The sequence below is a fragment of the Sus scrofa genome, chromosome 10, assembly GCF_000003025.6.
Source record: "Sus scrofa isolate TJ Tabasco breed Duroc chromosome 10, Sscrofa11.1, whole genome shotgun sequence".
Classification (NCBI taxonomy): Eukaryota; Metazoa; Chordata; class Mammalia; order Artiodactyla; family Suidae; genus Sus; species Sus scrofa.
In genome coordinates this window covers 54,275,871-54,300,313 of record NC_010452.4, presented here as the reverse complement: position 1 = coordinate 54,300,313, position 24,443 = coordinate 54,275,871, and the positions used below count along the sequence as shown (strand labels likewise).

The 24,443-nt window shown below is 38.4% G+C and overlaps 1 protein-coding gene across 3 annotated transcripts in view; it reads left to right on the top strand.

Annotated features, from left to right (window-relative positions):
• The window catches only part of PLXDC2 (plexin domain containing 2), a 416,934-nt gene that overhangs the window by 376,920 nt on the left and 15,571 nt on the right, over positions 1 to 24,443 (top strand). For all 3 annotated transcript variants that reach the window (XM_021064961.1, XM_021064962.1, XM_021064963.1), the window contains exon 14: positions 1,672 to 1,832. In XM_021064961.1, coding sequence (XP_020920620.1) covers positions 1,672 to 1,832 — 161 coding nt within the window. The remainder of the gene's footprint in view (positions 1 to 1,671; positions 1,833 to 24,443) is intronic.

The window sequence follows — 24,443 nt, the reverse complement described above, 5'->3', positions numbered from 1 at the left end:
TCTATGTGGGGAGATGGATTCCTGACACTTCCTACTCTTCCATCTTCCCAGAACCCTCTCTATAAATGAATTTTTACATAATGAATCATTCTGTAAATTTTACATTCTTTAATGAATTTCTGCTCTATACAGGAACGTTTTAGGAATCTGAGCTTTATTAGAGTTGGAGAAAGATGACTGAATGCCAGTTACAGGTCTCAAGCAAAGAATAAACAAAAAATAGCAGTAAAAATTTAAAGGGTGGATAGTAAGAATTGAGAGAGAACGTTTCTTTGCTTTATTTGTGATTCTGTTATTTTGTATTTACCACACATTCTGATAGGCAGTCGTGTCTGTTTTCTTCATTAGCAAAAATTATAATAAAAGAAATGTCAGGGCTTTATTAAATGAGGTTTAATAGACCAAAGCAATATTTAAAATGTAGAAACAAAGGTTAAAAATAACAAAGATGTAAACTGATGATGAGTGGATTAGGAATCACTGCTCTAGAATTTCTATGAGTCTGAAAGATTTTCTAATGATTCGACAATACCAGTCGTTTTATGTACTAAGATACAGTTACCTGCTGCACATAATTTAAGATCTCCTCTATATGCCTGTGTAGCCATCAAAAATTACAGAGTTTTAGAACAAGAGAAGACTTTAGAGATTAGTTTTATTTGGTTGATGGACTTGGGGTTGAATAATTATTACTTGAGAAATTTAATTTCTCCTTTTTCCTAACTCTCTGGAAATGGATATTCCAGTGGAGAGCATCTCATTGAAAGTTAGAGGAAATGGTACCGGTCTGTGGCATAGTGGAGTATTTTCATATCCCATGCATTCCCTTTAGATAGTGATAGAACTATTTGAGGGTCATTTAGCATCCATCTGCTACATTTTTAGAGAGCATTTCAGTTTAAAACAGATTTTGAAAATTATCCTTTGAACTCATGCACAGACTTTCTGAAAATACCAGTGTAGCCCCCCAAAAGATGTCTAACACCCTTCAATTTAAAATTTCCAAAAGACAGTGAAGGAGAGTTCAAAAAGCAATCAATTTTTCCATAGGTAACAGTGCCAGTGGTTTAATGAGAAAAGTCAAAGTTAAATTTATCATATAATTAATTCAAGTTTTAGGTTTTACACAGTCCTTTTAGAATAAAAGCTATTCATTTTGCTTTCTTTAATAGACTAGAGACTATTGAACTATAAATTAAAATGTAATTATAAATGTGTTTTTAATCATTAATAGTATGGATTTCTCATCTGCCCTAATAAAGAGCATCTAGCTTCAAAAATTGGTGTTATAATAGATGCAAACTATTGCATTTGGAGTGGATAAGCAATGAGATCCTGCTGCATAGCCCAGGGAACTCTATCTAGTCACTTGTGATGGAACATGATGGAGGATAATGTGAGAAAAAGAATATATATATGTGTGTGTGTGTGTGTGACTGGGCCACTTTGCAGTGGAAATTGACAGAACACGGTAAATCAACTGTACTGGAAAAAATAAAAATCTTTAAAAAATAAAAAAATAAAATTGGTGTTATAAGAAAGAGAAGTTGTACAGAGAGTAAAGAAAAAAATTCAGTGGTACTTTATTAAGAATAGAAATATCCCTGCCAATGAAAACACAGACCTGCGGGCACACACACCAACGTCCTGACAGCCATGCTGTTCTTCCAGCCTCTACAGATGACAGTGCCGCCGAGAAGAAAGGGGGGTCCCTTCACGCTGGCCTCATCGTTGGAATTCTCATCCTGGTCCTCATTATAGCTGCAGCCATTCTCGTGACGGTCTATATGTATCACCATCCAACGTCAGCGGCGAGCATCTTCTTTATTGAGGTGAGTGCCCGGTACAGCACATGAAGACCGTGATAGCTGAGGAACTCGTCCCGTTTGCTGACACCACCTGCATGTAATATTCAGCACATGCCTCCTTCATTTTGCAGTTGAGAGCTGGCTGATCTCACACATGCATGCGCATGCGCGCGTGCGCGCGCGCGCGCACACACACACACACACACACACACACACACACACATTGATCGATTACTTTCATGTGATGAGTTCCATTGCCTTATCTCAGGAGCTTTTAAAGGAATAAGCCATCTGGCCTTTTACGGATCTAAAAGGAAATAGAAACCATATTTTTTGTCTTACTATACCAAGTGTGTTAACCAGCTGTTGTTCTGATCCTGAAAGGAAATGCACCCTATGCTGGAGACTGAGGGACTTCGCTTAAATCAGCTAATGAATAGATACTAATTGAGTATCGGCTGGATTTATAATACAATATGGTGGGCCGGGCCTGCTCTTAAACTACAAACTATTTAGGAAAAAATACAGATTTCACTACAACATTGCAGCCATAAGGATGGTATGTGCCATCACCATCTTATGTGATGTGTGTATACCTACATATAAATGCACACACTCATGCGTGCGCATGCACGTGCACACACACACACACACACACACACACACACACACTCATTCAAACACAAGGAGAGCCCCGTGCCGAATCATTGTTGTGTTTTCACGTGCATAGTGCAGAGTGAGTACCAGTGCCCAAGGGCAGTCAGGTGGGAAGACCAGGGGCTGTACACGAAGGGCCAGAGCCGAGACCCGATGTCCAGAAGGGCTGAGACTGAGAAGCCTGGGAGCCATGGGAAAAGTTGTGACCAAGTCACCTTCTTTCCCCGCAACAACTGGGCTTCCTGAACCCCCTTTATTCATAGCTTTTCATTCCAATGTCTTAATGGAGCCATTGCTCTTTCAATACAGTGTAAATACCAGAGCAGCAAAGGAAATCTCCCTCAGAGCTTCAAATTTGTCAAGTTTAGATCTTTTCCAGTTCATTGAGTACTGTACAGAAAGTTGCTTAGAATTTTGTTCTAAAGACCCTTAAACTACAAAATTACCTCTGACCTCTATTATAGAGGCAGTGAATGCAAATCAGTTAAATAATTGGTCAGAATTTCTGTACGATTCTAAACTATCAGTGGAGTAAATAGTGGCAGTCTCCTCATGTTTCCTTCAAGGTCATGGCTATCTCTTTCTTTTATCATTTCCATTTTTATCCCATAGTTCCCCCATCCCGTGAAATTCACTCCTTGCTCTTCTCAATATGCACCCTAAATTCTCCATGCCACCAAGACATTGGTCATTCTATTCCTTCCACCAAGAAAGTCCTTTCCTTCCACCTCAATTCTTGAATTCAGGGTCCAAATAGCCTTCAATACCTGGTACCCCATAAGCTTCCCAGAACCATCTCTCTGCCTAGACAACTGGACATAATCTCTCTTTTCTCTGAAATCCTATTCAGGGAGTTCCCTCTATGGCTCAGTGGTTATTGAACCCGACTAGGAGCCATGAGGATGCGGGTTCAGTCCCTGGCCTCACTCAGTGGATTAAGGATCCAGCATTGCTGTGAGCTGTGGTGTAGGTCACAGACGCTGCTTGGGTCCCGAATTGCTGTGGCTGTAGCATAGGCCAGTGGCTGTTACTCTGATTCGACCCCCACCCTGGGAACTTCCATATGACACAGACGTGGCCCTAAAAAGCACAAAAAAAAAAAAAAAAAAAAAAAAAAAAAAAAGAAATTCTGTCCACAGTAATACATCTATCTTTCTCTGGCATTTACTTTTTTTCTGTTTGACATTAGAGTTAAATATGTACGTGATTTATTCTACCCTACAGATTTATAAGTTCCTTGAGATTTGGATTAAACAATGTAAATTTCTTTCAAGTAAGAGGTATTCCATCAATATTTTGACAATTAAAAAATATTGGGAAAATAACTTCCACTGAAGTTTCACATATGACATCTTCCAAAAACGGCATTCTCATTTAAAGTCAGAATACTTGATGGAGTTCCCGTTGTGGCTCAGTGGTTAACGAACCCGACTAGCATCCATCCCTGGCCTTGCTCAGCAGGTTAAGGATCCAGCGTTGCCGTGAGCTGTGGTGTAGGTTGCAGAAGCGGCTTGGATCCCATGTTGCTGTGACTGTGGTGTAGGCCGGCAGCTGCAGCTGCAATTCGACCCCTAGCCTGGGAACCTCCATATGCTGCAGGTGTGGCCCTAAAAAGACCAGAAAAAAGTAAAATAAAATAAAAATAAAGTTAGAATAATTGAGAGATTATCAGGCATTGCAATTTAGTTGGAAAGCTGTTAGTAAGTTAATGTACTTGGTTCTCATGGAAGACAGTAGAAAACTTCCGTGCGGTCGTAAGTGCATTGCTCCAGGAGCTGACAAGGGGCAAGAAGTGAAGCTTCAGTGGCTAACCACGCATCAGGCTGCTGCACCACATGGGTGCACTTTTAATATACTGTGCAGTTTACCTTCTGCCATGAAAAAGAAGATACTGTGAAATATCTGATGGGGACGGTACTTGTGTACATTGCTCAGGACAAGACACGTGGTTCACCTCAGTTCACAGCAATCCTTGTATGACTACACACTGAGAATCTAGAACAGTGAAGGTATCGGAGGGGCATTAATCTTAGAGAGAATTAAGTCCTGTACCCTCATAACACAAAGGAAGAGACTGAGGTTCAGAGTGGTGGAATGACTTCTCCAAGGTCAAAGAGCCAAAGTCCTAGGAAGAACTGTCATCTTCCCACCCTCAGCTGAAGCAGAACCATTCCCAGCTTCTCTCCTCTTTGCGTTTTTTCTTGCCATTGTGTCAACTGCCAGCAATCCTGCCTAAATCACTACCTCTTTGACACCCCGCTGTCCTCATGCAGCTCACAGTGGCTGGTCCGCAGATGATTTTTGAAGATAATAATCATAACTTTACTATTACTAAAGCGGATTCATGTTTGGGAAATCAAAATGCAGATCCCTGATGACTGCACAGTTCCTGACATGCCAGACCTATGAATTTGAAGGTTTGAATTACTAATTAAATTAGGGTTTTGGTACAAAAATATTTGAGTTTACCCATATCATGCAAGTCGCTTTGCACATTCCTTATTATACTGCTATCTACTTTTTAAATGGACTTAATCTGTTTTTCCCATTATGAAAGCAGTCCCTATTTATTTCAGGAAATTTGTTGAAATGTAAAAGCAAAAGGTATAGTCCCGATATGCAGAAATAACCGCTATAAATATTTCAATTTATTTTCTTCTAGAATTCTTATATGCATAACTTCACATTTGCCCATTTGATATAATTGTGATTGCAGTGAAACGCAAATTGACGTGCTTCATTTTTCAAATAATATTTCCTCTTTTATTACGAACTCTTTGTAAACATTCTGATGGCCGTCTACCCTTCCATTCGGGATTCATCCAGTAGCTTTGTACTGATTGTCTCTCATGCCCTCAGGTGGTTTTCAGAAAGCTCTGAGGGCCAACACCGCTAACATTGCCTCAAAGTAAAAAAGAACTTTATTTCACCCAGTGTGACAATGTGTTTGGTCTCTGTCACTGCTGTAACAAATGACCACAAATCTAGTAGCTCAAATCCCCACACACTTCGTATCTTACAGTTCCGGAGGTCAGAAATCCAAACTTAGTCTCCCTAAGCTCAGCTTATGGTGCAGCAAAACGGGTTCATTCTGGAGGCTTCGGGGAAGAATCATTTCCCTGCCATTTTCAACAGCTAGAGGCTGCATGCTTTTCTTGGCTCCCAGCCCCTTCTTCTCCTCATCCCAATAACTGCTTCTGTCATCACATCTTCTGCTACTAACTCTGACCCCTGCCTTCTTCCGCAAGACGCTGTGATCCAGGATCATCTCCCCATGTCAACATCCTTAAGTTAATCGTATCTAAGGCCGTTTTGCTAGATGGTGGCATTGACAGGTTTTTGCAGTTAGGACGTGGACTGCTTTGGGATGCCGTTCTCCTGCTTATGACATGCCCTTGACCATGACACATCCCAGTTTCCGGTGTGCTTCTTGTGTATTTCACAAAATCAGACTGCATTAAACCACTTGGAGGAGTTGGTTTCCGTGCTGGACACAGTGTGTGCCATGGTGAAATGCACGCCTTTGCCTTCACGTGGGTAGACCGCAGCTCGTGCAGCCAGTCTTGTGTTGTGGAGCACTGGGGTCTTACCATTATTATTTTTTTTTGTATTATATTTGGCCCTATTATGAACATAATAATGGTAACAGTGAATATTTAGTAAGTTCACTAGTGGAAGTGATTTACACTTATTACTTATTTAATCAGCACGAAGGCTCGATGAGGTACTAAAATTATCTCCATATCATAGATGAGAAAGATGAGGCACAGAATTTAAGTAACTCAGAGTTCCCGTCTTGGCTCAGCGGTAACAAACCCAACTAGGATCCATGGGGATTCGGGTTCGCTCTCTGGCCTCACTCTGTGGGTTAAAGATCCAGCGTTGTTGTGAGCTGTGGTGTAGGTTGCAGCCATGGCTGGGATCTTGCATTGCTGTGGCTGTGGCATAGGCCGGCAGTTGCAGCTCTGGATTCGATCCTGTGGCCCAGGAACTTCCATATGTTGTGGGCGCAGCCCTAAAAAAGCAAAGAAAAAAGAAAGAAAGAAAGAATTTAAGTTACTTGCTCAATATCATGCATTTAGTCAGGATTTAATCCCAGGATCTCCAGAGCTCATACACTTAACCTCTAGGCCATGCTGCCTCTGGGCATAAAGAGACTTGTTGCATGCGCTATGCATAGACGTATAGGAAGATATATATCTAAGGGCATACACTGTGTCCTTAGACCAGATTCCCCAAAGTAGAATCAAGTGAAAGGAATAAACAGTTTAAAGGCACTTAGCAAATACTGCCCAAGGGTATACACCAATCTATGTAGCTATTGTTTCTATTATCTTTTTATAGTAAAGATAATGACAGTAGCTATTATCTGTGTGTTTTGTTCTTGCAGAAAATATACACCAGTTATTATACACTATGTGGATGCAAACGCTCTTCCTCATACATTATTTGCTGTTAAACTTTTTGTTTTTAGAAAGAGAATGGGATACTATGGGAGTTAAAATACAGAAATTCATTGCTATATGGAATGCTAAGTGAATGTGACCAAAGGCAATACAATGATTAAAATCAAGAGAAAAGTAGATGAGAATCAGGAGGCCTTGATGATAAAGCAAATCATCACTCCATCTATTGTGTAATTAAACAACAATTCAATTACGTGTTTATACTGCGTGCCTTAATGCAGAGGATGGGGCCAAGAGTTCAATTCTCCTGAGTCATTCAGTCTTTATTCATCTGGAAGAATAGTCCATTTTTCACAAATTTATCTTCTACATTCCTCCATCATCCTCTTAAGATCTTAAAACTGAGCATTTTCTTTTGACTTTTTACCAGGTGGCTTTCATTTTGTGTTTCCCTGTCTGGCCTTTCTCAGGAATTTTCAGAAAGATACTTGATTTTAACCAAAACCCATTATATTATACATGAATGAATAACATGCTTAAAAATCTTTTTAAAAATCAGGTTCGTTATCTTGAAAGAAAATAACAGGGAACAAATATTCAAATAACCTCATGTTCCTTCATTTTTAATAGATTTTGATAAAACTACTCTCTCTTTGGAAGAATTAAAGATGCCTTAGGTTCTGTATTAAATGTAACATTTGCTGAACATTTCTAGGCATAGGTTCTGTGATTTTTTTTTTTTTTTTTTTTTTTTTTGCCTTTTCCAGGGCTGCTCCCGCGGCATATGGAGGTTCCCAGGCTAGGGGTCAAACTGGAGCTGGAGCTGCCGGCCTACGCTAGAGCCACAGCAACGCGGGGATCCGAGCCACATCTGTGACCTACACCACAGCTCAAGCAACGTCGGATCCTTAACCCACTGAGCGAGGCCAGGGATCGAACCTGCAACCTCATGGTTCCTAGTCGGATTTGTTAACCACTGAGCCATGACAGGAACTCCTGGTTCTGTGATTTACAATAAAATTTTTATTGCATGAATATAGCTTGTAGACATAAATATTTGCACTGTTGAATATATCACATATCATGATTTAAAAGTTTTAAATAAGATACATAAAATGTAATCTAATTAAAGATCAAGAAAGTAATAGTATAAAGTGATAACCATGTAAAAAAAATTCCCATGAAAGGATTCTCTGTGGACCATAAACAAAATAATTTTGACTACCAATCTTAATGAAAGAATTCATGGTGAACCCTGCCCTTAAGTTTTAGTATTTTAAACAGAGGCTGCTATTTAGACAATTACAGGCAGATTTGACTGTTCTGTATTAATTAAATGAAGAGAAATGGATAAGACTGTGATGATGAAGATGATCAATTCCTTGACAAATAGATTCCATAAGTTTTTTTGTTTGTTTGTTTGTTTTTTTTTTAATAACGGGAAAGGAAAACTTAGACTACCCTGTCCTGCTGCTGATGCTGTAAGGCACTGAGAACGTCCCACTCAGGGAGAAAGAAATCAGTACAAAGGGTTCATTTAAAGATGGTAGAGAAGGGAGTTCCCATCGTGGCTCAGGGGAAGCGAATATGACCATATCCCTGAGGATGCAGGTTTGACCCCTGGCCTTGCTCAGTGGGTTAAGGATCCGGGATTGCCATGAGCTGTGGTGTAGGTCACAGATGCAGCTTGGATCTGGCATTACTGTGGCTGTTGTGGCGTAGGCTGGCAGCTACAGCTCCTATTAGACCCCTAGCCTGGGAACCTCCATATGCAGCAGGTGCAGCCCTAGAAAGACTAAAAAATAAAATAAAGGTGGTAGAGAAGAAGGCAGCGATGTGTAGGCACACAGTCCCTCATGTTTCAGGAGGGCACTAAGACAGTGCAGTGGCAATGGAGTTTTTCTGTAAGTTGGTCGTAATGCTTACTCTGCAGACTGGGGGAAGGCAGGGGACAGAGCCGTGCTGCCCTGTGGCAGCCACCATTCCTGTGCTGCTACTGAGCCCTTGGAGTGTGGCGAGGCTAGAATAAGGTGCTCGTAAAATACACACCAGTTTTTGAAGTTTGAGTGCAAAAATAGAATGTAAAATAACTCCTTAATAATTTTATACTAAGTACATGGTGAAAAGAAAATATTTTGGGTATCATGGGTTAAACAAAATATATTATTAAAATTAATTTCACTTATTTTTAATTTTTAATGTGGCTACTAGACACTTTGAAAATTACATTGGTGGAAATTCCTACTGTGGCACAGCAGGTTAAGGATCCCGCATCATCTCTGCAGCAGCTCAGGTCGCTGCTGAGGCTCAGATTCGATCCCCAGCCCTGAGCAGAGAGTTAAGGGTCTGGCATTGCTGCAGCTGTGGTGGTCACAACTTTGGCTCATATTCAATCCCTGGCCCGGGAACTTCCATATCTTGTGGGTATGGCCATAAAAAAGTAAATAAAATAAAATAAAATTACATTGGTGGCTCCCACTCCAATATTTCTCCTGAACAAATGCTGGTTTATACAGAAAATCTTGCAGAGAAGAAAGGATTAGAAAATCCAATTCACTCCATGCCTTTTTAAAGTAGTAAATGAAGGATTTTCAGCATAGCAGAGAGGTTAGAAGCTTGAGAAGAGAGATGGCTGACAAAGCTATCTGATAACGTCGACCAGTCACTCATTCATCTACTCAAATTTGTTGAGCCCCTATTATGCGCCAGTTATGCAAGATACAGAAATAGACAACAAGAGACAGTCCTGACTCTCATGCAACTTCCGTTCTAGTGAGTGGATATTTTAAGACAGATATGGATTTCAAGCCGAATGTATAGTTTTACAAAAGAGGCAGTCTTCATAAAATGCTTATAGAAAATGTTCACTTTTTTTGAGCAGTAAGATATTATTAGCCAAATAACTAAGGGTATAATATTTGTGTTGATACTTGTGCCCAAACTTGAAATTTGGTAATAATCATTTTATCACTTAAGGTTTTTAATACAGCTATGGATATATCTTCGTAATACACGCATGAATACGTACATGTATACATACATGCACAAGTAATAAGACTCTTCTCTAAAACAGTTATTTTTCCTGAAGGACAAAGCAGTCTCACCATTCTTAAATTGTGCCTGCTAATTTGAATTATAAGTTACAGAATGGTTTTCACAGTCATTATTCATATTATGCCTTAAAGTTCTTATTATTTCCAGAGGACCAGAATATCTGCCTTTAGTGGGAGCACCCAGTATTTTTTTAATAATGATTTTTATTTTTTCCATTATAGCTGATTTACAGTGTTCTGTCAATTTTCTACTGTACAGCAAGGTGACCCAGTCACACATACATGTATATATTCTTTTTTCTCACATTATCATGCTGCATCATAAGTGACTAGATATAGTTCCCAGTGCTATACAGCAGGATAATTTGCATGTATTAACTCAGTATTTTTATCATCAAACTCATAGAATTCAAAACAAAAAGAAACCTCAGCATGCATGCAACAGAAAGATTCTGTAACTTTTCCAGAATAAAGTGCATGCATTCCCAAGTATCTGTCTTACATACATTTCCTTGGGGTTTTATGTTTTGTCTTAAAGACTTGTGGGAATATTGCATTATACTTTCTAAAGCAGACATGGTGGTTTGATGTAAAAAATGATTCTGCTGCCATCCTCCAGCAAAAGTAACATTCCAGAAGGTGATTCTTCTCTCTTCTGTAACTTCAAGCATCCCTGGCACCCCAGTTGCCCAGGTCCTAGATACTCTAAAATCCAGATAATCCAAACCAGCAGAGCCCTCTACTCCTGGAACCTCAGTGGGAAGTGTTCTTTCTACACCTTTGTTGGAGGCAAGTCCAGAGTAGAATTAAAAACCCAGGATGGTGAAACAATTCACATGGACCATGAGAAAGCTGGTGTCGGATGATGTGTCATCTTGACTATGGGCTGCGTGACTGCAGAGGCAGCATGACCATGGATTTTGAGCCGTTTGTCACGTAAGGGATTCCTCACCCCAGGAAATATTTGTGAATAACAAGGACCCGGGGAGAATATGATTAAAGAAGGCCAGGCAGCTGTGGCCCTCAACTTTTCCTGGCAAATCAACAATGCTGCCAGGAAGGGAGCCAGGCAGGGATTCAAAGGCTGCTGCTGGGGAGAAGAAGCAAGTGTTTGCTCAAAGTCTGGCCTCTGGCTTTGCAGCTGTTGGGTGAATAGTACTTGGGAGTTGGGAAGACACCATCCACTGACTAACCTATGTAATAAATAGAGAAATCATGCCATAGACCCATGAAACATGTTTTTTCATAACTGAGTTTTGCCTATAAGATATTCCTTAATCTTATCTCAGTCTTAAAGAAAACTCAAGGAAAAAACAATTCATTGAAAGAAAATATTTGCTTTTATTTCTTAGAGGAGAAAAAGATGGTTTTCACTTTGAATAAATCCCTACAAAGAAGGGAAGATTAGGCAAAACCTCACTGAAATGATTTGACATTGCATTAAAGAAACTGTTTTATTAAGTGGTAACTTTCCAGAAATACATCGGGGGGAAAAGGTGACAGTGATTTGTGTTTTCTGTAAAGCCACTTTGTACAACTGTGATTTTCTTTCTTCACTTACTATTCCAAGATGCTGATTTTTTTTTTTTTTTTTTTTTTTTTTGGTCTTTTGAGGGCCATACCCACAGCATACGGAGGTTCCCAGGCTAGGGGGTTGAATCGGAGCTGCAGCTGCTGGCCTACACCACAGCCACAGCAACGTGGAATCCAGGCAGCTTCTGCAACCTACACTGCAGCTCACGGCAAAGCCAGATCCTTTACCCACTGAGCAAGGCCAGGAATTGAACTTGCGTCTTTAAGGTTACTAGTCCGGTTTGTTAACCACTGAGCCACAATGGGAACTCCAGATGCTGGAATTTTATTCATGGATGTTCCTGAATGTTTTTAAGACATCAGTTTAATTTTATGCTGATTCCCTTATATATGCAGTTACCAAAATAAAATTTCTTTTATAGGTTTCATCTTTAATTTACTCTTCTGAGTAACATGTTTTAATTTAAATTTCTAAAACTAAAATAGTTTTTTAATGTAATGAAATATTTTCTTCCCTTCACCAGGAAGAATTATTTAAAATATCAAATAAAACATTTATTATTTCACTTAACTTTCTGCTCTAATTCCTTCTTAATGACCATTTCTTAACTTACTATTTTTAATAGTCCATAAGGCTATGAAATAAATTTTATATTTACTATATTTATATATACATATTTACATAAACGTGAATTACATCATTTAAAGCCCATAATATATGTTTCAGGTATTCCGGTCTTTTCTTTCTGGTACCACTTTAAAAGAAGATTGCTCTGCTTATAGTACCAACTGTTGAGTATTTCTTCCTTGTGACTTTGGTAACTGTTTTTCCTTAAAATAAATATTCAAATATGTCTATTTGTGGAGACAGAGAATAGAAACTTTAATTTTTGTAATAACTACTGCATTGCAGTAATAATGAATTTATTCAATTATAGATTCCTTTTCCCACCAATGGCACATGGTATAATTTTTTTCTGAGAAAAATACAAAACAACTAAACTAAGTAAGTGATTTTTAAGTGGCTGGAGCTTACATGTTATACCAAAAGCTCTCAGAATAGTCTACATCTTCGAAGAAAGAAATAGATGGAGATAGAAAAAACATACACACATAAAAGTTTATTTCTAAGTTGAAAGTGCCAAGTATGCTTTGCTTCTCCTACCTATTTAAAGAAATCATACATATTTAATTGTCAACTTCACTTCAGAAAAACTTTAGAAATTCATTTGCCTAAAGGACTATAGAAGAAAATGAAAAATCGCACTTTTCATCTCTGGCTTTATGTTACTTTCTTCTGTTTCAAGTAACCCTTTATTGGGAAGGACTTGTTTAAGGCACTTTATATCAGTTGTTACTTTCCTATAAATTCCTTCTTTTTTTTGCATACTTTTAACTAAAGATAATCATAGCCTTGCTTGACCTGAAGCAATATAAACATGAAATCTAAGACATTAACCAATACTAAATACTATTCTTATTACTAATGGAAGTTTCTAGGTAGTATTGGGAAGTATTGGTAGTTCTAGGAAGTTGCTAATGATGCGAGCAGCATAAATTTTTTTTATCTTCCTAAATAGCCAGATAAAAACAGAACAACTGGATATCAAAATCAAAACCCTGTGGATAATCTTTACATTAAAACTACCTGACAGCTTATTTTCAAAATACAAATAAGTGAGGGATCCTGCTGTACAGCACAGGGAACTATATCCAAATACTTGTGGTAGAACATGATGGAAGATAATATGAGAAAAAGAATGTACGTAAGTGTATAACCGGGTCACCTTGCCATACAGCAGAAATTGACACACCATTGTAAGTCAACTATACTTTAAATTTTTTTAAATATACAAATATGAATCCTCAAACACATCAGATAATAAACTAATTTATACACGACCTGAACGTTGTCCCATCTGTGTGAGAGAAAGCAAAGGTACAACAGGGTATCTATCCTGCCTGAAAACAGAAAAGTTACAAAATAGCCAGTAGGCATTGACTGGAAAATGCATTAGCAAAAAGTGGGAAGATCCTGTGCCAACCCCAGTTGCTGGTGAGTTGAGTGTTGGGGACCTGTGTAAGTTTCTAAGGGGCTGGAGTGGTTTGGCCCACGGAATCCCCAGTACTGACCTGCCAAGGCCATCTTCCATGACCACATCCACACTAGGAGAAAAGCCAGAGACAGGATTCAGAATTGGGTAGCAAGGAGACAACAGAGATTTTTTTTTTTTTTTAAGGAGAGGGGGTGGGTGAGAGTTCATATTAAAGTTAGGCAGCAAAACAGTTCGGGAAATATCAGAAAACAAGCCAACATATGTTTTTAATATAATCAAAGAACAAAAGAGGAGGGAACTCTGAAACTATTGACATTAACTTCAGCCAGTACTCTTTCTGAAAGTTCAGAGAAACTAAATGTGAACAAAATGATCAAAAGAAAAATTTGGAGGTGAAATTCCTGCAAAGATACAATGTTTTAAAGAGAGTAAAGAGCAGAATAATATTGCGACACATTATGATTTCAAGAGAATAAAGAGAAAAAAAATCTATGAAAACTCTAAAGTTCTATTTCAAAGCTAGCTAAAAAGCATGAAGAAAATTATGCACAACATTAAAGAAAAACCAGATTGGCATTAGATAAACTAAAAAATTTAGTGAACATCCTCAAGAACTAGAAATAAAAGAAAAAAATCATTTTGAAAATGAGAGGAAAAAAAAGAGTAGCAGAAAAACAGTTCTAATGACAAGAGAAATAAAAGATCAGAAAGGAAAATAACAGATTCATAATAAATTCATTAGAATAATGAAAAGTTGGAGAAAATCATTGGACTGGGTATGTTTTGACAAATAGTGTAACTGCATTAGAATTTGTGTAGAAAGAGAGGTAGATAAAAAAGGAACCAGATGGACTAAAAACTACTGAGGATGTTGAGCAAAGTCAACTCAAAGGAAAACTGAGGTGGTAAATATATTGATAGTGACAAATCAAAATGCAAAAGAAATGAAATTATTGGGGAAAAATCTATAATGACAGAAAATGGTACAAGAAAGTTATTGTCTATTAAAAAAACTACAGGAGTACAGAAAAAGGAAAGTAAAATGTATTTTAAAAAACTAAACAATTGTGTTTGGGGATTTAAATTTTTATTTTTCAGCTACAAAATCTATTTAGCAGAATATATTTAGTATAATTGGAAAACTTAGTATGTATTCATTTTTTAAATTAAATGATTTATGGTATTTTAGTGGAGCAGATAAGTAACCAGAAATTATGAGATTTAAAATTGTTTTCTATTAACTCTGGTTAATAGATGAAACTAATTGATCTATTCTTTTAAGGGACTGACTTTAAAATAAAACCAGGTTTTTTCATTGTGAGTATTATTTTATTTTATTTCTTGGTGAACTTTAATAACAATAGAATAGCCCCAGGGGACAGTACATCTGTCTCGTTCATGGTTTTTATCCCCAGGACAAGCACAATGCTTAGTAAATATTTACTGAATAAATAGTCTCATCTAAAATAATCCAAGTGGAACTTCAATAAACAGAATCATGAAATGACAGAAAGTTGAAGGCAGCAGGAAATTTAAGGAAAAATCAAATGCAGTGGTTCATATTTTGTATTACGTGTCTCGCATAAAGAGAAATTAAACTTTATTTTCCAGAATAAACATTTGTACGCTTGAAAATATAATACTGACTCTTTAAATAGCAACACTGATGCTTTCAGACATTTTTAATGCAAATCTTATTGGAATATTTTACTTGTCAGTCACCATGTTTTTAATTACATAGAATTAACATTGATTAAAAAAATATTGTCCTTTTAAAAATTAGTGGCACATATTGATCAGGTGTAATGCAATCTGGTAGATACTTTTAATATCACAGGGGTATAATTAGGGGAAACATACATCCCAGTTTATGTCTGTTGTCTGGCATAGTTGTTAATAGTTCTTCATTCACTCTCAAAATGTCTAATTGGACATTCATATAGTCACCCTGTGTGTAATCATATTTGCCAGCTTATGATATAGGTGGAAGTAGTAAATAGAAAACCGATGTTTGTCCTTTTGCTCATTTTATACATGAGAACGTGGATGACAAGAGGCAGGAAGTGATTTGCCTGAGCTGTTAGAACCAGTGGCCAGTTAAATGCCGTAGAAAGAATGCAGTGCCAAGAGCACAGAACTAGCATTCAACTTACTAACTTTGTGACTTTTTATCAATTCCTGTGTAACCAAATGAGGAATTAAAACCAAATTTGCTGACTCCCAATGTTAAAAGCACTATTTTTTAAAAGACGGTCATGAGTTTTAGCCAAAAATTATGCAAATACCAAAATTTATTGGAAATACTTATATGTTCCATGCCTGCTCTCTTATATTTATGAGAGGCATTCATTTATTTCTCATACCTACCCTCCTTTCTCAAGCAAATGTTGGTGAGTTATCCAAATGATCCGAGGAAAGGAAACAGTGATTTAGAGTGATCTAAATAATTCATAAACCATGTTCTCAATCCTTGAATATAATACCATTGATTGTGCAATAAAAGAGCCATTTTTATAGATTCTAATTGGTCTGTCTCAGACAGCTTGCTTTTTTATTATTTTTTTCATTTTTAAAACATTGGGAATATTGAAGTTCCTTCCAGGACAGTTAACTGGCTCACATAATGTCATTAGAATGGTTGTCATTACTTCTTTATCAAAGGATGAATGTCCTTCACTTTCAACTAAGCTTTTATGAAAATGACATGACTCTTTGAAAGTCTAATAAACATTCCTGGAGGCTCTAAGTCAGGAATGATTAAAGACTGATATTAGTTGGTTATAACATTGCATGACAACAGTTATAAATGCATCTGTAATACCTCTGCAATTGATCTTGAACAGCAGCTACTCCTTAATATTTACTTTCCTGCTGTATTGTTCCCCTTCTCAGGATCATAATTGTTTTTTGACTTTTTAGATTGCAGCATAGTTGATTTGGAGTATTATATTAATTTCGGTGGTATAACATAGTGATTCAGTATTTTATGGGTAGGATTTTAATTTTTTCATTTCAATTACTGAAGTGATTTCATCCAAAATTCCAAAATAAATAAAGTTTCTCAAATTTAAAAAATGTATACCATTACGGATATCTGTTTTTCAATACAGTACCTTAAATAGGTAAAAAGTTTTCTATCTGCCTTTTAAATTTTTTCATGAGCAAATTAAACATGTCATGAAATACCAATCGAATATCACAGATCTGTTTTTATCCTGATTTGGTTGATAAGCATTACACTAAATTGTCCCATGAATAGAGTCCACCCTTGGATTTGATGGCATAAACCATTCAATTGAGTTGTTTCCTAATCTTGTGATTAAATGTCGATTAAAGCACACAATTCCTTTAGGACAGGAAATGGTTTGCCACTTACTATTCCTAAGGTCATGGCTAATTAGAGTTTAACTTGCCACTTTTCTTTGACCTCACTTACAGAGTACAGTGATGCTCCAGATACAAGCTCCTTTATGAGAATAACTTCTTGGGGACCACAGCCAGTCCTATTGTTGTACAAAGCAGCACTAACTCACATTCGACTTTTATTAGAGCATTTATGACCAGAGCAGCATAATCTCGTCTTTTAACCAAGTCACTGGGCACCAGTGAACTGGACTGATTTCACACTCACTGCAAATTGCTTTTCCTCAGAGTAAATTGCCTGTCTAATAGCAAATTATTACTCTATTTTTGTAGAAAACAGCCACTTGTGGCAGTGTGGTTCAAATAATAAAAGATACTACCAAATGCATTATCAATGTGATATTGTGAGCTAATGCTAAAGAAGACCAGAATCTTCTCAATCTGTATCATGGAAAATCAATCAAAACCAAAGCTTCTATTTGTGAAATGCAATCTGGTAGATACTTTTAATATCACAGGGGTATAATTAGGGGAAACATACATCCCAGTTTATGTCTGTTGTCTGGCATAGTTGTTAATAGTTCTCTCATTCACTCTCAAAATGTCCTAAATTGGACAATGTCATATAGTCACCCTGTGTATAATCATATTTGCCAGCTTATGATATAGGTGGAAGTATAGAACATAAAAGCTTTAAAGGCCAAAGAGCCACATAGGAATTTAATAATGCTACAAGAACATCAAAGCTATGTTCAGTGCTCAGTAGTGCAGTCAAGTACTGCAAAATTCTTAGGAGAGGGAGGTAGATTAATCAGGGGGGATTTCATTAAAGAGATAGTATTTGAGCAGAGTCTCAAAAGAGTGCCATGCTGTGCCTACCCGAAGAGGAAGGGGAGATGACATTTCACGTGGAAAAGGGGCATGTTATGATTTCGCAAAAGCATGAAGTCAAGAAAGGGCAGGCTGGATTGATTTATTCAACTGTATAGTAATATCTACAGACAAGTACTGGGAATAGCTTTAATGTAGATGGAGGTTACATGTGATAGGCTTTGAAAACTAACTACAACATCTGCACTTTGTTCTGTAGGCAGTGAGAATCGGGTATGTAACAAAGAAGTACAAGTTGAAAATGGCCTTGGGGAAGGGGGCTGGAGACAGGTGGCAAAGAGAGAAGGACCCTCAGGAGAGCTAGAAGGCTGTATCGGTAGTTCACATGTGAAGTGAGAAGTGGGCGCTGAATTGGTGTGTTAATAGATGGAATAGAATGGGACGACTTCAAGAGCCACATGAAGGAAGAAAATAGAATTTAGCAGTTTTCATTTCCTTAAAGCTTTGTGTCTGAAAATGCTTTCAATGAATTATCTTTGAATCTCACTGCTCTGCAGTGATGCTCATAAAGGTAGGCATTGTTCTATCCTGTTTTACAGAGAAAGTAACTGAGAGTCCAAGAAATTAAGCTTCCCAAATTCCTATAGCTAATTAGTGGTAAAGATGGGGACAGTGTCCTGATTCTTTGTGCATTGAATGTGTGGGATGAAGAAGAAAGAAGCCAAGATAACTCCAAAGGACAAAATCTGAGAAACTGGGAAATTAAATTTTCTAGCCACAGAATTAGAAACATCAAAAGACAAAGTTAGTTTAGGAAAGAAAATAAAGGGGGGGGGGTTCTTGTGGCACAGTGGGTCAAGGATACGGCATTGTCATTGCAGCGGCTCAGGTCACTGTTGTGGTGCAGGTTCAGTCACTGGTCTGGAAACTTCCACAGGCCATCGTGCAGAAAAGAGAATGAGAGAAAGGAAGGAAAGAAGGGAGGGAAAATAAGGGGGGTAGATTTTAAGCATTTTTGGTTTGAATTGGTCATATCACAATTGGACCTCTTCAAAAAAGCAACTGAAGAGAAGGAATGAATTAAGGTAGAGCAATTAGGTGAGAAAAGCTGGAAGTTGCAATAGTGGGCATTGAACCCCAAGAGAATAAAGAATGCTACAGGGAAGAGAGCTCAGCGAGCTCATGGCTCTTTTAGGACGTGTTAACATTTAACATTTATAAATCAAGAAAGCAGATGCGTGTAAGAGGGGAAAACTAAACTAAGCTATAAAACAAGATGTAAGAGAATTTACCATCATAGACAGTCAGCAAAAGGGAGAGGATAAGAACAAAGAGTAGGCAACAGTTACACTGTCTAAAGACACCAAAGAATTAGAACAGAAACATGTACTAACTTGACAAAGAGATTATTTGTAACCTGTGAGGATGCAGTTTCAAGGGAAGGAGCAGACATGAGCTTTAAGGGGATAAAAGCAGTTGTATAATGTGAAGGCTGTGGATTCAGGCAGACATTAAGTAGAGGTGGTTTTTGTTTTTCTGATGTTGGGTGTAAGGCATAGATAAAGAAACAGGAGTTCCCATGGTGGCTCAGCGCTAGCGAACCCAACTAGTATCCATGAGGATGCGGGTTCAATTCCTGGCCTTGCTCAGTGGGTTAAGGACCTGGTGTTGCCATGAGCTGTGCTGTAGGTTTGATTTGACCCCTAGCCTGAGAAATTCCATATACCATGGGTACAGCCCTGAAAAAAAAAAAAAAAAAGATAAAGAAATAATGAAAAGAGAGTTTTTTTAAGGTTCTTGCAAAGGAGAGAAGAATGGAGTACCATGGCAGAGACAAGATTGAGTAGGAATGAAATTAACTATATAACAGAGGAAAACTATCTTTTTATTTCAGATAAGAAGGATGCGTAGATACAAAGGCATTACTGAATAGAAGGAGAAAAGGATTCGCGGGGTCATAGCCTAAGCTCCTTGGTAAAAATGGGCGATGAAATGCGAGGTGGAGAGAGGACAGCACTGGATGGGGATTGGATGGAGTTGGGGTGTATCGTAAAGATTTAAGAAGAAAAGAGTGAACTCATCACTGACTTCACAATTGAAAGAGTGTGATTCTTTGGGCTGAGTTAACCCCAATATGCGACTTTTTTCTGCCGTTGTTGTGACTGCTTAGGGTCCGCAATAGACAGATGTAGATGAGGATTTAAGATAAGGGTGGGAGAATTTAATCTAAAGGGATCAGAGGTAGTGTCATGCCATCATATGGCCAGGTCATGAGGAGGGCTGTCTCCAGATAGAACGAGCAGTGTAGAAAAGATGGAAGTGCGTATTTTCAAAATGATGCAAGAGGAACCCTGAGAAAGAAAATGTTAGTTATTAAATTTGCTGGAGGGGATAAAGTAGAGAAGGGGAAAACAAAACCAGTGGCTGAGGTTTTCTGAAGACCTGGGATGAGTCTAGCAATTAGCCTTGAGGCTGCACTGAGAATTTCATTCCGGAAAAAAATAAAAATCCTTAAAAAAAAAAAAAAAAAAAAAAAAAGAAAGGCCATTTCTAATGACTCAAATCCAAATGAAAGCCTCATTCCTCAAAGCTCATAAACTTTACTGTCAAATATTTTCAGCACATGCTTGACTTTATACCGAGTAATCAAATCTCTTCTCAGTGGGTTTTTAGCTTCAAGTGTGTTCAAGCTTTTGTGTGCAAATACCTTCTTTTCCCATAGTGTGCTTAAATGCCTAGAGTGTAGTGTCGTGTTTTACGTATAGGGGCTCCAGTAGCAATTTTACTGGCTGACTGAATGCAGGTATACCCATGGGGATATGCTAGTAGTCACTGCGGCCAGTCATTCTTGTTTGGGGCAACAAAATAGCCCATAATGGGCTGAAGTCAAAAGAGGGAAAAAGAATCTGGATGCTGGGTCTCTCACTGGCACAAACTGTGGAAGATCTGCTCAAGTCAATAGGAACACCCGTGAGTCTCCTTGTGATGGCGCTTTGCTGGACTTGGTAGATCAATGCAGAACCAAGGGCAGGGCTTGGGGAGCAATCTGACCCAGGTGCAGGTCATAAGGGGGTGCACTGTCTACAGAGAAGGGTATAATCACAGTAGAACTGACTAAAGAGATGTTTGTTTGTTTTTGTTTTTGTTTTTTTGGTCTTTTTGCCATTTCTTGGGCGGCTCCTGTGGCATATGGAGGTTCCCAGGCTAGGGGTCAAACTGGAGCTGTAGCTGCCGGCCTACGCCAGAGCCACAACAACACAGGATCCGAGCCACGTCTGCAACCTACACCACAGCTCACGGCAACGCCGGATCCTTAACCCACTGAGCAAGGCCAGGGATCAAACCTGCAACCTCATGGTTCCTAGTCGATTCGTTAACCACTGCACCACGACGGGAACTCCAGAGATGAGCTTTTTATTATCATTATGTGCCTGAAATTCTAAATTGTGTTAAACACTTTTGCTGATCTAAGGTCTCAAGAGTTGATTCAGTTACTATTTTACTGACAGAGTAGTTTTCTTACCTTTCTTTTAGTCAATATTGTCTTCTGCATGAAAGTTAATTCAGAGAACTCCCAGTTACACACTTGGCCCCTGATGGCAGACTCAGCTATGTGCATTCATATAGAGAATAGATGAACTCTTATGAATAAATGAACTCTTACTCCTCAAGATTCTGGAGTCCTTTGTACAAGTTCAGGATCAATGGGTCTCCAGCCTAGGGCATACTGCATACATCTGTGTTAAAACAGTAGACTCAGAATAAAGAACAAAAGCATTATGTTTGTAAAGACAGAAAAAGAACTTGAGTTACTTCCATTCTGTTATTGCAAAGTGCAAATCATTCTCTGGTGTTCACTCATTTGGCAATAGTCCCCTTCGTGTGTCTTTTTCCTCTTTTTCAAAAATGCATTATCATTCTATTTATTTATTTATTTTTTGCCACGGTATGAGAAAGTTTCCTGGCCAGGAATTGAACCCAAGCCACACAATGATCTAAGTCACAGCTGTAACAATACTAGATCCTTAAGCCACTAAACTACCAGGGAGCTCCTATTTTCCCTTTTTGTACAGTAGTATTGTTTTGTTTTTTATTTGTAATTATTGTGGCTGGCATGATTATATCTATGAAGTTCAAAACAGGAAGTTTTTTTTTTTTTTTTCTCCCAGTCTGCTTCTTTTCTGGCCATTATTATTACTCATTTCCTTTTCTGATTGTTACTGAAAAATCACGTTGTCTTGTAGAGGAGGCGGTTGTTACCAAAAGGATCTACTTCAGTGCTAAATATCTTTAGCACAGCACTGCTGTGGCTGTTTCAGAGCTGCGTAGATATGACTTTGACCCCAAGGACATGTATATATAGTATATGTATGCAACCACAGAAATAACCACAAGTGTGCTAAAATGTGAAAAGAGATGTGGATTAATATCAGGACATGTCTGAGACCACACAAGAGAATGAAGAGTAATCTGTAGGTGGGAATCCAGAAAGCTTTACTGGAAATTCTGTGAAATGGACAGTGCTTGTATAAGTAAAAATGGTAAAGAAAGTGGCATACAGGTTAGGGGAAAACCAGAGGCAAAAGCTCAGATTAGGGAATACTGGGATATAGACATGGAAGTTGATTCTCAACCTTCTGAGTGCATCTGACTGACCTGAAGAACTTTTTAAAAAATACACCTGCCTGGGGCCCCAGCAAGAGATTCTCAATCCATGGGCCAAAGTGGGCCTTGATGTCAATATATATATATATTTTTTTTTTTTTTTTTTTTTTTTTTTTTGCTATTTCTTGGGCCGCTCCCGAGGCATATGGAGGTTCCCAGGTTAGGGGTTGAATCGGAGCTGTAGCCACCGGCCTACGCCAGAGCCACAGCAACGCGGGATCCGAGCCGCGTCTGCAACCTACACCACAGCTCACGGCAACGCCGGATCGTTAACCCACTGAGCAAGGGCAGGGACCGAACCCGCAACCTCATGGTTCCTAGTCGGATTCGTTAACCACTGCACCACGATGGGAACTCCACTTTTTTTTTTTTTAATCTCCCAGGTGATGTTATTTTTCATCGTGTCCTAAATCCAATGGGCTATGAAAAAAAATATATATATAGACATGAAGTATTCAAAATGTGTGGTTAAAAGATCTTTCTTCCATGTTAAAGAGTTTGTACTTAATTTAGCAGGCAGTAGACAATCACTTAATTTTTATTTTAAGAATACTTTAGCTTTCAGAAAATCATGTAGATAACAAAAATAATTTTGTTATTTCCAGTATACAACAGTTCTCCATACGCTCTAGGGCAGTTTTCACCTTGGACATGTAATAACTATTAACTAATTCTTCAAGATTATCCAAAGCACGGTTCTAGAATGAAGGCATCAGACCATTGGCAAGTAGTAATTTTAGGCTGGAAAAGAGGCAACTGCAGGACAATAAAGCAACTTCCACATGAGGAAAAATAACCAAAAGGATGAATAGAGAACATGCAAAAAATACCCAGGCTGGGAGTTCCAGTCATGGTGCAGCGGAAATGAATCCTACTAGTATCCATTGGATACGGGTTCAATCCCTGGCCTCGCTCACTGGGTTAAGGATCTGGCATTGGCCTGAGCTGTGGTGTAGGTCGCAGATGCAGCTCGGATCTGGTGTGGCTGTGGCTGTGGTGTAGGCTGGCAGCTGTAGTTCTGATTCTACCCCTAGCCTGGGAAATTCCATGTGCCATAGGTGCAGCCCTAAAAAAAAAAAAAAAAAAAAAACAAAAACAAAAAAAAAACACCCAGGCTTTGCCTCACACAAGGGTTGTTGCTTAGAATTCTTGGCCGTATCAGAAGATAGACACATCCGTTTAAGTTATTCTTTTTAAGAAAAAAAGTGACCTACAATTCACGAGGTAAAGAAATGCAGCCACAAACAGGAGTCATTCATTTTAATTAGATTGCAAGTTTGGCTGGCCAGGGCCCAGAGCCATTAGAGTGTTTTCCTATGGATAGGGTTGCCAAATAAAATATAGGACACTTAGATAAATCTGAATTTCAAATACGCAATGAGGAATTTTTTTGAGTGTCACTATGTCCCAGGAAGTATAGTTTTAAAAAATTACTCGTTGTTTGTCTGCAATTCAAACTTAACCAGTGTCCTATAGATTTGTTTGCTAAATCTGGCAACCCAGATTTATAACTGAATGTAACTTGTGCTGAAGTACTAGTCAACAAAAAAGAAGGAGATTAGAGAATAATTTGTATTTTGAAGCATGACAAAGAAAATACTCCCCTTCCCTTGGACAGTCAAATAAGATCAAACTAAACACAGAAAGGTTGACCCAGTTCACTTTCCACAAAGGTCTGCTGGAGAGTCAGGGAAAGTCAGAGTTCAATATTTTTTCTTCCCCCCACTTTTAAAGAAATCTCCTGATCAAGGAGACAGGAGAGAATCATTCCCCCTGCTACTCAAAGTGCGTCGTGTGGACCAGCAGCCTCAGCAGCACCTGGGACCTCGTTCGCAATGCAGAGTCCCAGGCCTCTCCCCAAAGCTGCTGAATCAGAATCTGCATTTTAACAAGACCCCGTGTGATTTGTATCCAGGGTGGGAAATGCAGATTTGGTTCTGTAGGTTTCCAAAAACATGCTCTGGAAGACTCAGGGAGTGAGTGAGCAGGGGTTCCTCCATCGTGTGAAAAGACTGAGTGATCCTGTTTGGCTTCCAGGTAAAAATCCCCTGGAACAAAGGGTCTGTGGCT